We start from the raw sequence: 13,280 nt of genomic DNA on the forward strand, positions 1-13,280 counted from the left end.
ACTCATATCTTACATATTACATGTAATTGGGTCAGCACCTGCATGGAGTTGACCTGAGGAGTTGCATGGCAGCAGTGTCACTATGCATTATATCTACACTACTGTATGTGGAATGTAAACTAGTTTCAGCATTGTAACAGATACAATGCCTTTGGAAAGTATTCAGACCCCTTGACTTATTCCACATTTTGTTCCTTTACAGCCTTATTCTAAAATTGTTAAATTGTTTTAATATGATATTTACACAAGTATTCAGACCCTTTACTCAGTACTTTGTTGAAGCACCTTTGGCAACAATTACAGTATTGAGTCTTCTTGGGTATGACACTACAAGCTTGGCACACCTGTATTTGGGGAGTTTCTCCCATTCTTCTCTGCAGATCTTCTCAAGGTCTGGACGCTGCCACCACGCTTCACCGTAGGGATGGTGCCAGGTTTCCTCCAGACGTGTCACTTGGCATTCAGGCCAAAGAGTTCAATCTTGACTTCATCAGACCACTTGGCAAACTCCAAGTGGGCCTTCATGCACCTTTTACTGAGGAGTGGCTTCCATCTGGCCACTTTACCCATAAATGCCTAATTGGTGGAGTGCTGCAGAGACGGTTGTCCTTCTGGAAGGTCCTCCTATCTCTACAGAGGAACCCTAGAGCTCTTTGTCGAGATCAGTGTGGAAGAACTTGACTTCAACCATCTCTGCTGCCTGTGACTGGAACGAATTGCAAAAATTGCTGAAGTTGGAGACTTTTATCTCCTTCACCAACTTCAAACATCTGCTATCTGAGCATCTAATCGATCGCTGCAGCTGTACATAGTCTATCGGCAAATATCCCACCCATTTTTACCTACCTCATCCCCATACTGTTTTTATTTATTTACTTTTCTGTTCTTTTGCACACCAATATCTCTACCTGTACATGACCATCTGATCATTTATCACTCCAGTGTTAATCTGCAAAATTGTAATTATTCGCCTACCTCATGTCTTTTGCACACAATGTATATAGACTCCCCTTTTTTTCTTCCTATTGTGTTATTGACTTGTTAATTGTTTACTCCATGTGTAACTCTGTGTTGTCTGTTCACACTGCTATGCTTTATCTTGGCCAGGTCGCAGTTGCAAATGAGAACTTGTTCTCAACTAGCCTACCTGGTTAAATAAAGGTGTTCTCAACTAGCCTACCTGGTTAAATAAAGGTGTTCTCAACTAGCCTACCTGGTTAAATAAAGGTGTTCTCAACTAGCCTACCTGGTTAAATAAAGGTGTTCTCAACTAGCCTACCTGGTTAAATAAAGGTGTTCTCAACTAGCCTACCTGGTTAAATAAAGGTGTTCTCAACTAGCCTACCTGGTTAAATAAAGGTGTTCTCAACTAGCCTACCTGGTTAAATAAAGGTGTTCTCAACTAGCCTACCTGGTTAAATAAAGGTGTTCTCAACTAGCCTACCTGGTTAAATAAAGGTGTTCTCAACTAGCCTACCTGGTTAAATAAAGGTGTTCTCAACTAGCCTACCTGGTTAAATAAAGGTGTTCTCAACTAGCCTACCTGGTTAAATAAAGGTGTTCTCAACTAGCCTACCTGGTTAAATAAAGGTGTTCTCAACTAGCCTACCTGGTTAAATAAAGGTGTTCTCAACTAGCCTACCTGGTTAAATAAAGGTGAAATAAAAGAAAGAAAAAAAGGGGGGACCAACTCCATATTAATGCCCATGATTTTGGAATGAAATGTTCGACAAGCACTTTTGGTCATGTAGTATATCTCACATGGATATTCTTTGTCAACCCCACAAAGTATAATTAAGGGCACGTCACACTAGCCTGTAGCAAAATGTATTCATTTTATTGATAGCATTATTCAACGGACATTTATTGTAGCCAACATGTTAAAAAGAGATATCATTTGTTTATTAAAAAACACACAACCACACACACAAGGATGCAAACTATCTGTCAGTTACGCAATACAATACCATGTATAACAGCAGAGGGAACATTCAGTTTCACCCGAAGCACAATACATGACAAATATATCACTAGATTACTTAAAGTGAGATAAACACACTCATTTAGCCATTGCCCCATACACTTAGCAATGTGTTGCCTGTTGCACAGCCATATCTCCAAAATGAAATAAGTTGAGCTGTAAATGGAGGACTTTGATCTGTAAAGTGTAGAGGGGGATCACTGAACCAAGGGTCATACACCACTTATGTTGACTACATTGACCTCTTCACAGAATTGGCCATCCTCACCCTCTCTGACACACACACACACACACACACACACACACACACACACACACACACACACACACACACACACACACACACACACACACACACACACACACACACACACACACACACACACACACACACAAAGGCATTGTTAGAAAACATTTCAATAACAGAGCATTGGTATACAGTAGTCACACACACACCTAACGTATGTGATATAACAACTTTCACAACTCAGAAAATCTACCACTATCTTTTGCTTGTCAGCTGTAAGTAAAAAGGTGTCCATGTGTCCTTCTCAAACCAAACCATGACCCCAATACTGGCTTTGACCAGGGTCGTAATTGTGGTACATACAGTATACTGCTGGGGTATATGATATGGGTGCAGCAATTAGGTGCAGCAGTTAGATTTGGTGAACTTCTCCCCCTTGTATAACAAAAGCACATTTACCAGGCCAAGGGCCAATGACCTTTCATTCATTTGCATTTGTTTGAGTGTAATTACCAGATAGATAAGCGACCATGAGGTGACTTTTGTTATTTGAAAATAGATGATGCCTAGGAGCTATCTTACATCCAGAAAATAAATAGGTCATCATGATAGCATTATTATCATCATCATCATGAGGCTTAGCAATCCAGTCATTTCTATGACTACAAGAAAATAAACGCATGAAGACAGGATATGTGAGAATTATCAAGGATGACAAATGAATTGATAAATCAGTCATGAAGTCTGAAAAGGTAAACGTAATCAAGTGAAACACTGAAAATGAACAAGACAGACACATACTATCAGACATCATTTGTTTTGCTGCAGCTATAGACTGTAAGCTATAATACTGTATGTTGGACGTGGGTCCTTTAGTGGATGTGGGTTATCAAGGCCACCTCTTCAGCTGTAAAACTGCAGTGTTACAATAAACTAGCCATGACAATTGGGTGTCATGCATCGCGAGACCTTGGGACTATAAGGTTTTAAACTAATTATTCACAAAAGAGTTGCACTTTAGGTCCTTCACATGTAAAATATGTCTGAATTGTGAAAAAGTCCATTCACCATGGAAAGAATATCTGAAGGTTTTATCTGCGCACCTTTGAACTTGGCGCTGTAAGGTACTATCTGCAATCCAAACACACAAGACTGGGTTGTCAATCAAAAACTATTGTTGTTTAAGAGGAAGACATCACAAAACAGTCTTGAAATATGGGACGTGAAAAATACTTATCTCAAAACCATACATTTTGCAGATAGAAACTTATAGCCCAAAGTCCTCGATTATTGATATCATAGGTTCTGGTCCTCTTTTGCAATGACAGATTTTTATGCCCTTTATGGTAAAAAAAATAAAAATAACCACAGGAGCCTTAGACCATGTTTAAGGCCCCTTGGAGAGGCATTGCTGTTTATATCTTGTTCTATATCAATACGAAAAACCTCCATGGAAGGAGTATTTTACCAAAATTACTAACGTACAGTAACACATTTGATTGATAACTAGGAAGTAGTTTAATGACTTTGGGTGTCAGAGACCAGAAAAATATGTCTGTTTACTCATCCAGACCAATGATGCTATTAGGATATATTGTATTTGTCATTTTAGTGAACTATCAGATGTGTGATGAACATTAATTCATATATTTGATGATGTGATTGGAAAGAAGGGTATTCTCTTTATTTAATCCTTACATGATTGTACTTTTCTTTTGAAATTGAAATAATTGCAACATTCTGTGGCAGATAGATTCTTATGGCTGAAGCCAGATTGACATCTCAGAACCATAAGGTTCTATCTGCGTTTGCACCCCCCTAAAAAAAAAAAAAAAAAAGATTTACAAATATCTTAGGATTTTGGTACTCTGCAATTTAGGTACCTTTAAGGTGAGGACCTTAAGAATGAAGAATTCACTACAAAACAGTTCTGAGATCTGGAATGTGAAAACTTTCATGCTCAATATCTCAGAACTATTCTTTGCGCCGAGAGAGCCTTATAGTCCCGAGGTCACGATCGACTGTAGAAGTAGTTCTCCCACATAGGCACCAAAATGCGTCACAATAAGAAAATACACCGTGCTATTAGAAAAACGTCAAATCAAGCGATAGCACCATGTTGACAATATGACTTTGCAGTGAGGGAGGTTCAAAATAACCTGTTTGTCATTGTGTTGGTGTCACCTTAGAGATCTTAAAAACACGGTCTTACAAAAAGACTGGTCGCAAAACCAAATAGTCCAGAAGAACCCAAGAGGCCAGTGTAGCTACATCCTCTGCTGTAGGAACACTCAATCAGTGTTGTGTTCAATATCCACCCAGACTGAAAAGATCTGGACTGAAATTGTCTTTCAGTTTGGTCTTAGTCTCTATTCTCTGGTCTCGTGCCCTCCCTTCAGGCTATGTGTCTGTCAGCAGCAGACAGTGGCAGTATTTCCCCTAAGGGCAGTAAGGTCAGGGTGGTGACAGTTTACTGACTTCAAAGGAAACCGCTGGTTCTCCCGTCTCCGCGCTGTCAATGACTATGCTGGGGTGCGTCTCCTGGGTCTCCGTGGAAACAGGCGAGATGGAGTTGGTGGAGCTAGCGGTGTGCGGAGCCAAGTGCCCGTCCACTGACAGCAGCATGGGGGTTCCGGAACGTTTGAGCGTCTCGCTCATAGAGATGTGCACCTCCTCTGGCGTGACCCCCATGTCCTTACTATACTCCGATGGAGACTTCCTCTTAATCCTCTCGTACGTCTTGTCCACCTGGCTCTCCGGGAAGGTCTCGCTGTCCTGGAAACGTCCCAGCAGCCAGATGAAGAAGCCAAAGAGAACAAAGGCAGCCAGGCTGGGGATGAAGGCCAGGCACTTGATGTCCAGGCTGGCGCCCACGTAGCGGCTGTGCAGGAACATGTCCCGATGGACATACGAATGGTTGGTCAGCGGATCTACGTTGCTGGAGCGCCACTTGTAGGTGAGCGTGCTGCGGTTGAAGTCACCCAGGGTGTGGGGCTCCTCCACGGTGAAGATCTTCTCCCCTGGACCAACGTACTGGCCGTACTCGTAGGGCTTGTAGAAGATCTGGTTCTTCCACATGTTCAGGTCCAGGATCAACACCAGGAAGATGATGCCGTAGTTGAACCACTTACCTGCAGGGAGAAAGAAACGGTGTGGCAGTTACAGTAACTTCTTTATGAAAATAAATCCAGATTAATTGTATATTGTTGTGTGCCCAAGCTGACTTTGACATGTCCTTTCATTCACTGATTGCTGTACTGTTGGGACAAATTAGAAAGCTTTTATGAATCTAATTCATTCAAGGTAATCAACTCACAAAACACAGAAAGACAGACATTATGTGTGTTAAGGCACTTGTAGGTACTAGGTTGTTGAAGGATTTTTTAAAATCAATAATGATTAAATAATGTATACATTTGGCATAGAGTTATAATTCACAGAGTGGTCTGTTGTCTGTTAAAGAATATGTTGGTACATAGGCCAAGAGGAAGGGTCAACAGACAACTCATGACCACAGTGAAACTAACAACAGGAAGGATGTCTGGTCCCCAACCAGGGAGGGGAAAAACCGTTGGGCTGCAGTAGATTGTGTAACATATGGTAGCAGAAGATAAGCAATGTGTATGTGTTGAAATTGAATTGAAAAGCAGCTTTGTCATGATCCAGGAGGAGGAGGAGGAGGGACATTTTCGTAAGACATGACCTTATGTGTGATATGTAAACTAATGTACATGTGATTATGGGCAGCGCTCTCGGGAATAAACGCTACAGATTAATATTGAGACTGATCTTTGTCAATTTTATGTGAATAAGAACCTAACAAATTCTTATAAGTGGACAAAGTATTTTGCTTTGTCACAATTCAATTGGTTAATGAACATATAGGAAGTCAATTCCTCTAACATAGGTCCAACATGGACTCTTAATGAAATGAGGTCATTACAGTAATGGTAGCAATCTCTCCAGGTTTACTTATCTAAAGGCAGATGATTCCCTGGGTACATGTGACACCATTCCCTCCCTTTCCTGAGACGCAACACCGTTGATAAGCTTTTAGTCAAAGCAGTCACATAGTGTTAGACCATTTAACATAATTGTGTAGTTTAGTGTGTGTAGCCTTGGAGTGATTATCTTAATTCACTGAGGTTCGCTAGCCAGCTATTGTCGTTCTTTTAACTCAACGTAACGTAAACAACACTGCTAGCTAGCCAGCTAGCCCCCGAATAGCAGCACTGTAGAAATTATTACACTCAACGGAACGACTTGATTAGTGTAGTGTCAACAACGCAGCTACTGCCAGCTAGCCTACTTTAGCAGTACTGTATCATTTTAATCATTTTAGTCAATAAGATTCTTGCTACGTAAGCCTAACTTTCTGAACATTCGAGACGTGTAGTCCGCTTGTCATTCCAATTTCCTTGCATTAGCGTAGCCTTTTCTGTAGCCTGTCAACTATGTGTCTGTCTATCCCTGTTCTCTCCTCTCTGCACAGACCATACAAACGCTCCACACCGTGGCCGCGACCACCCTAACCTGGTGGTCCCAGCGCGTACGACCCACGTGGAGTTCCAGGTCTCCGGTAGCCTCTGGAACTGCCAATCTGCGGCCAACAAGGCAGAGTTCATCTCAGCCTATGCCTCCCTCCAGTCCCTTGACTTCTTGGCACTGACGGAAACATGGATCACCACAGATAACACTGCTACTCCTACTGCTCTCTCCTCGTCCGCCCACGTGTTCTCGCACACCCCGAGAGCTTCTGGTCAGCGGGGTGGTGGCACCGGGATCCTCATCTCTCCCAAGTGGTCTTTCTCTCTTTCTCCCCTTACCCATCTGTCTATTGCCTCCTTTGAATTCCATGCTGTCACAGTTACCAGCCCTTTCAAGCTTAACATCCTTATCATTTATCGCCCTCCAGGTTCCCTTGGAGAGTTCATCAATGAGCTTGATGCCTTGATAAGCTCCTTTCCTGAGGACGGCTCACCTCTCACAGTTCTGGGCGACTTTAACCTCCCCACGTCTACCTTTGACTCATTCCTCTCTGCCTCCTTCTTTCCACTCCTCTCCTCTTTTGACCTCACCCTCTCACCTTCCCCCTACTCACAAGGCAGGCAATACGCTTGACCTCATCTTTACTAGATGCTGTTCTTCCACTAACCTCATTGCAACTCCCCTCCAAGTCTCCGACCACTACCTTGTATCCTTTTCCCTCTCGCTCTCATCCAACACTTCCCACACTGCCCCTACTCGGATGGTATCGCGCCGTCCCAACCTTCGCTCTCTCTCCCCCGCTACTCTCTCCTCTTCCATCCTATCTTCTCTTCCCTCTGCTCAAACTTTCTCCAACCTATCTCCTGATTCTGCCTCCTCAACCCTCCTCTCCTCCCTTACTGCATCCTTTGACTCCCTATGTCCCCTATCCTCCAGGCCGGCTCGGTCCTCCCTCCCGCTCCGTGGCTCGACGACTCATTGCGAGCTCACAGAACAGGGCTCCGGGCAGCCGAGCGGAAATGGAGGAAAACTCGCCTCCCTGCGGACCTGGCATCCTTTCACTCCCTCCTCTCTACATTTTCCTCCTCTGTCTCTGCTGCTAAAGCCACTTTCTACCATTCTAAGTTCCAAGCATCTGCCTCTAACCCTAGGAAGCTCTTTGCCACCTTCTCCTCCCTCCTGAATCCCCCCTCCCTCCTCCCTCTCTGCAGATGACTTCGTCAACCATTTTGAAAAGAAGGTCGATGACATCCGATCCTCGTTTGCTAAGTCAAACGACACCGCTGGTTCTGCTCACACTGCCCTACCCTATGCTCTGACCTCTTTCTCCCCTCTCTCTCCAGATGAAATCTCGCGTCTTGTGACGGCCGGCCGCCCAACAACCTGCCCGCTTGACCCTATCCCCTCCTCTCTTCTCCAGACCATTTCCGGAGACCTTCTCCCTTACCTCACCTCGCTCATCAACTCATCCCTGACCGCTGGCTACGTCCCTCCCGTCTTCAAGAGAGCGAGAGTTGCACCCCTTCTGAAAAAACCTACACTCGATCCCTCCGATGTCAACAACTACAGACCAGTATCCCTTCTCTCTTTTCTCTCCAAAACTCTTGAGCGTGCCGTCCTTGGCCAGCTCTACCGCTATCTCTCTCAGAATGACCTTCTTGATCCAAATCAGTCAGGTTTCAAGACTAGTCATTCAACTGAGACTGCTCTTCTCTGTATCACGGAGGCGCTCCGCACTGCTAAAGCTAACTCTCTCTCCTCTGCTCTCATCCTTCTAGACCTATCGGCTGCCTTCGATACTGTGAACCATCAGATCCTCCTCTCCACCCTCTCCGAGTTGGGCATCTCCGGCGCGGCCCACGCTTGGATTGCGTCCTACCTGACAGGTCGCTCCTACCAGGTGGCGTGGCGAGAATCTGTCTCCTCACCACGCGCTCTCACCACTGGTGTCCCCAGGGCTCTGTTCTAGGCCCTCTCTTATTCTCGCTATACACCAAGTCACTTGGCTCTGTCATAACCTCACATGGTCTCTCCTATCATTGCTATGCAGACGACACACAATTAATCTTCTCCTTTCCCCCTTCTGATGACCAGGTGGCGAATCGCATCTCTGCATGTCTGGCAGACATATCAGTGTGGATGACGGATCACCACCTCAAGCTGAACCTCAGCAAGACGGAGCTCCTCTTCCTCCCGGGAAGGACTGCCCGTTCCATGATCTCGCCATCACGGTTGACAACTCCATTGTGTCCTCCTCCCAGAGCGCTAAGAACCTTGGCGTGATCCTGGACAACACCCTGACGTTCTCAACTAACATCAAGGCGGTGTCCCGTTCCTGTAGGTTCATGCTCTACAACATCCGCAGAGTACGACCCTGCCTCACACAGGAAGCGGCGCAGGTCCTAATCCAGGCACTTGTCATCTCCCGTCTTGATTACTGCAACTCGCTGTTGGCTGGGCTCCCTGCCTGTGCCATTAAACCCCTACAACTCATCCAGAACGCCGCAGCCCGTCTGGTGTTCAACCTTCCCAAGTTCTCTCACGTCACCCCGCTCCTCCGCTCTCTCCACTGGCTTCCAGTTGAAGCTCGCATCCGCTACAAGACCATGGTGCTCGCCACGGAGCTGTGAGGGGAACGGCACCTCAGTACCTCCAGGCTCTGATCAGGCCCTACACCCAAACAAGGGCACTGCGTTCATCCACCTCTGGCCTGCTCGCCTCCCTACCACTGAGGAAGTACAGTTCCCGCTCAGCCCAGTCAAAACTGTTCGCTGCTCTGGCCCCCAATGGTGGAACAAACTCCCTCACGACGCCAGGACAGCGGAGTCAATCACCACCTTCCGGAGACACCTGAAACCCCACCTCTTCAAGGAATACCTAGGATAGGGTAAGTAAGGGTAGGTAATCCTTCTCCCCCAACAAGATTTAGATGCAAGTGGCTGTTCCACTGGTTGTCATAAGGTGTATGCACCAATTTGTAAGTCGCTCTGGATAAGAGCGTCTGCTAAATGACTTAAATGTAAATGTAAATGTAAACATAATGCTAAATGAGTGTGCGATGCATTAGGGTTAACAACCTAGTGTAAATCAGGGAGCGTTTGAACAGTTTAACATTTAGCACCGGAACATTCGTTTCTCTCCACTTTGATGGTTGTCCCTGGGAGCATGCTGTGGAACGTAATGAAACATGGGTGATGGTTTAAATTGAAGAGCGTACTCTCTGAGAATATGTTTGACTGTGTGATCACATAACCGGTGTGAGTAAGACCTGTAAACAGGTTAACATTCACTAGGCCTCTGAGCTAGACGGATTACCAGGACACGTACTCAAAGCATGCGCTGACCAGCTGGCAAGTGTCTTCACTGACATTTTTAACCTCTCCCTGACTCAGTCTGTAATACCAGCATGTTTCAAGCAGACTACCCTAGTCCCTGTGCCCAAGAACACCAATGTAACCTGTCTAAATGACTACTGCCCCGTAGCACTCACATCTGTAGCCATGAAATGCTTTGAAAGGCTGATCATGGCTCACATCAACACCATCATACCAGAAACTCTGGACCCCACTCCAATTCACCCCAATAGATAAACAGTGTGGAGCACAATCTCTATTGCACTCCACACTGCTCTTTCCCATCTGGACAAGAGGAACAGCTATGTGAGAATGCTGTTCATTGACTACAGCTCAGCCTTCAACTATTTTTTATGAGTGCTCCTGTACTCCCTGCTCACCCATGACTGAGTGGCACCGCCTGACTCAAACCCCACCGTTAAGTTTTCCGGCGACACAACGGTGGTATGCCTGATCACTGATGATGATGAGACAGGCTATAGGAAAGACGTCAGAGAATGCCAGGACAACAACCTCTCCCTCAACGTCAGGAGCTAATCGTGGACTACAGGACTGGCATGGGCACTCAGATCCTCAAAAATTAAAACAGCTGCATCATTGAGAGCATCTAGACTGGCTGCATCACCACTTGGTATGGCAGCTGCTCAACATCCGCAAGGCGCTAGAGAGGGTAGTGCGGTCGGCTCCCTGCCATCCAAGACCTCTATACCAGGCGGTGTCAGAGGAAGGCCCTAAATATTGTCAAAGCCTCCAGCCACCCAAGTCATAGACTGTTCTCTCTGCTACCGCATGGCAATGCACCAAGTCTGGAAACAACAGTAGGACCCTGAACAGCTTCTAGCCATAAGACTGCTAAATAGTTAGTTAAATAGTTCACCAAATAGACTATCTGCATGGACTCTTTTGCACTACCTTTTTTGACTCATCACATATCTACCTCAATTACAAACCCTGTACATGGACTCGGTACTGGTACCCCTTGTAATATGGATAGCCAAGTTATAGTTAATCATTGGATCTATTATCCGACTATTAGTATTTTTATTATTACCTGTTTTACTTTTCTATTATTTCTCTATTTTTTTTCTCTCTGCACTGTTGGGAAGGGCCCATAAGTAAGCCTTTCACTGTGTTAGTCCACACCTGTTGTTTACAAAGCATACAAAAAAATCACATTTGATTTGATTGAGGCACATTGCAAGGGGGAAGAGGATGTCAGAACCAGCTGGCCAGATGGAGAGTGAAAACATTTCAATAATAGTGGTATACCTCTATACCATCTAAATCAATTGGGCAGATATAGTGCATTCAGGAAAGTATTCAGACCCTTTGACCTTTTCCACATTTTGTAACATTACAGCCTTATTCTAAAATGCATTAAATTGTTTTTTTCCCCCCTCATCAATCTATACACAATACCCCATAATGAAAAGCATTTTTTCTTGTTGTTGTAAATTTAGCAAATTTCTTAAATACAATAAACTGAAAATTCACATTTACATAAGTATTCAGACCCTTTCCTCAGTACTTTGTTGAAGCACCTTTGTCAGCAATTACAGCCTCGAGTCTTATTGGGTATGATGCTACAAGCTTGGCACACCTGTATACAGGTATTTGTTTTTCTCATTCTTCTCGGCAGATCCTCTGCACAGCTATTTTCAGGTCTCTCCAGATATGTTCGCACCAGTCTGATGTCCTGAGTGCTCTGGAGCAGGTTTTCATCAAGGATCTCTCTGTACTTTACTCCGTACATCTTTCCCTCGATCCTGACTAGTCTCCCAGTCCCTGCCGCTGAAAAACAGGCCCACAGCATGATGCACCGGTTTCCTCCGGACGTGACGCTTGGCATTCAGGCCAAAGAGTTCAATCTTGGTTTCATCAGACCAGACAATCTTGTTTGTCATGGTCTGAGAGTCCTTTAGGTGCCTTTTGGCAAACTCCAAGTGAGCTGTCATATGCCTTTTACTGAGGAGTAGCTTCCGTCTGGCCACTTTACCATAAATGCCTGATTGGTGGAGTGCTGCAGAGATGGTTGTCCTTCTCCACATAGAAACTCTGGAGCTTCCTCAAGAGTGACCATCGGGTTCTTGGTCACCTCCCTGATCAAGTCCCTTCTCCCCCGATTGCTCAGTTTGGCCGGGTGGACAGATCTAGGAAGAGTCTTGGTGGTTCCAAACTTCTTCAATTTAAGAATGATTTGAGGCCACTGTGTTCTTGGGGACCTTCAATGCTGCAGAAATGTTTTGGTACTCTTCCCCAGATCTGTGCCTCCACATAATCCTGTCTCGGAGCTCTACGGACAATTCCTTCGACCTCATGGCTTGGTTTTTGGTCTGACATGCACTGTCAGCTGTGGGACCTTATATAGACAGGTGTGTGCCTTTCCAAATCATGTCCAATCAATTGAATTTACCACAGGTGGACTCCAATCAAGTTGTAGAAACATCTCAAGGATGATCAATGGAAACAGTATGCACCTGAGCTCAATTTTGAGTCTCATAGCAAAGGGTCTGAATACTTAATAAACTATTTCTGTTTTTATTTTTAATACATTTGCAAAAATTTCTAAAAACCTGTTTTCGCTTTGTCATTATGGGGTAATCGCTGCCAAAGGTACTCCTGAGTCGTGCAGCCGTCCAAGGCACTACATCTCAGTCCTAGAGGCGCCACTACAAACCCTGGTTTGATCCCAGGCTGTATCACAACCGGCCATGATTGGGAGTCCCATAGGGCAGCGCACAATTGGCCCAGTTAAATAAAGTTTAAATAAAAATAAATAAAAAACAAAGTACTGACTAAAGGGTCTGAATACTTATATTAATGTGAATTTTCAGTTTTTTTGCATGTAAGAAATTAGCAACATTTTCCAATAACCTATTTTCACTTTGTCATTATGGGATATTGTGTGTAGATTGACGAGAACTGTATTTTATTTAATACATTTCAGAATAAGGCTGTAACGTAACAAAATGTGGAAAAAGTATAGCATGTTTTGTATGTAAATACATGTTGCTTGGTAATGTCCGTACCTGTGATATGAATGTGGTACTCCTCTTTGAAGATGCTCTTGCACACAGGAAGTTTGAACTTGAGCTGTGTGGTGGACATGCCAGGCAGGTTCATATCAAGGTCGCCCATGAACTGAGGGAACTCCCAGTCCTGAAAACACATCCCAATAGACTATATTTTATTTATGGTTTATTTGAATAGG

The 13,280-nt window shown here is 44.6% G+C and overlaps 1 protein-coding gene across 2 annotated transcripts in view; it reads right to left on the bottom strand.

Moving 5' to 3' along the window:
- Positions 1–1,816: 1,816 nt before the first annotated feature.
- Positions 1,817–13,280, bottom strand: part of LOC118396541 (transmembrane protein 117-like) — a 73,498-nt gene continuing 62,034 nt past the window's right edge. Inside the window, exons 7-8 of one of the 2 annotated variants that reach the window (XM_035790799.2) lie at positions 13,099–13,228; positions 1,817–5,359 (exon numbers count right to left, since the gene is read on the bottom strand). In XM_035790799.2, coding sequence (XP_035646692.1) covers positions 4,683–5,359; positions 13,099–13,228 — 807 coding nt within the window. In that variant the 3' untranslated portion in view covers positions 1,817–4,682. The remainder of the gene's footprint in view (positions 5,360–13,098; positions 13,229–13,280) is intronic. The other variant, XM_035790800.2, reaches the window with a different exon arrangement.

This window comes from Oncorhynchus keta, chromosome 17 (genome assembly GCF_023373465.1).
Source record: "Oncorhynchus keta strain PuntledgeMale-10-30-2019 chromosome 17, Oket_V2, whole genome shotgun sequence".
Classification (NCBI taxonomy): Eukaryota; Metazoa; Chordata; class Actinopteri; order Salmoniformes; family Salmonidae; genus Oncorhynchus; species Oncorhynchus keta.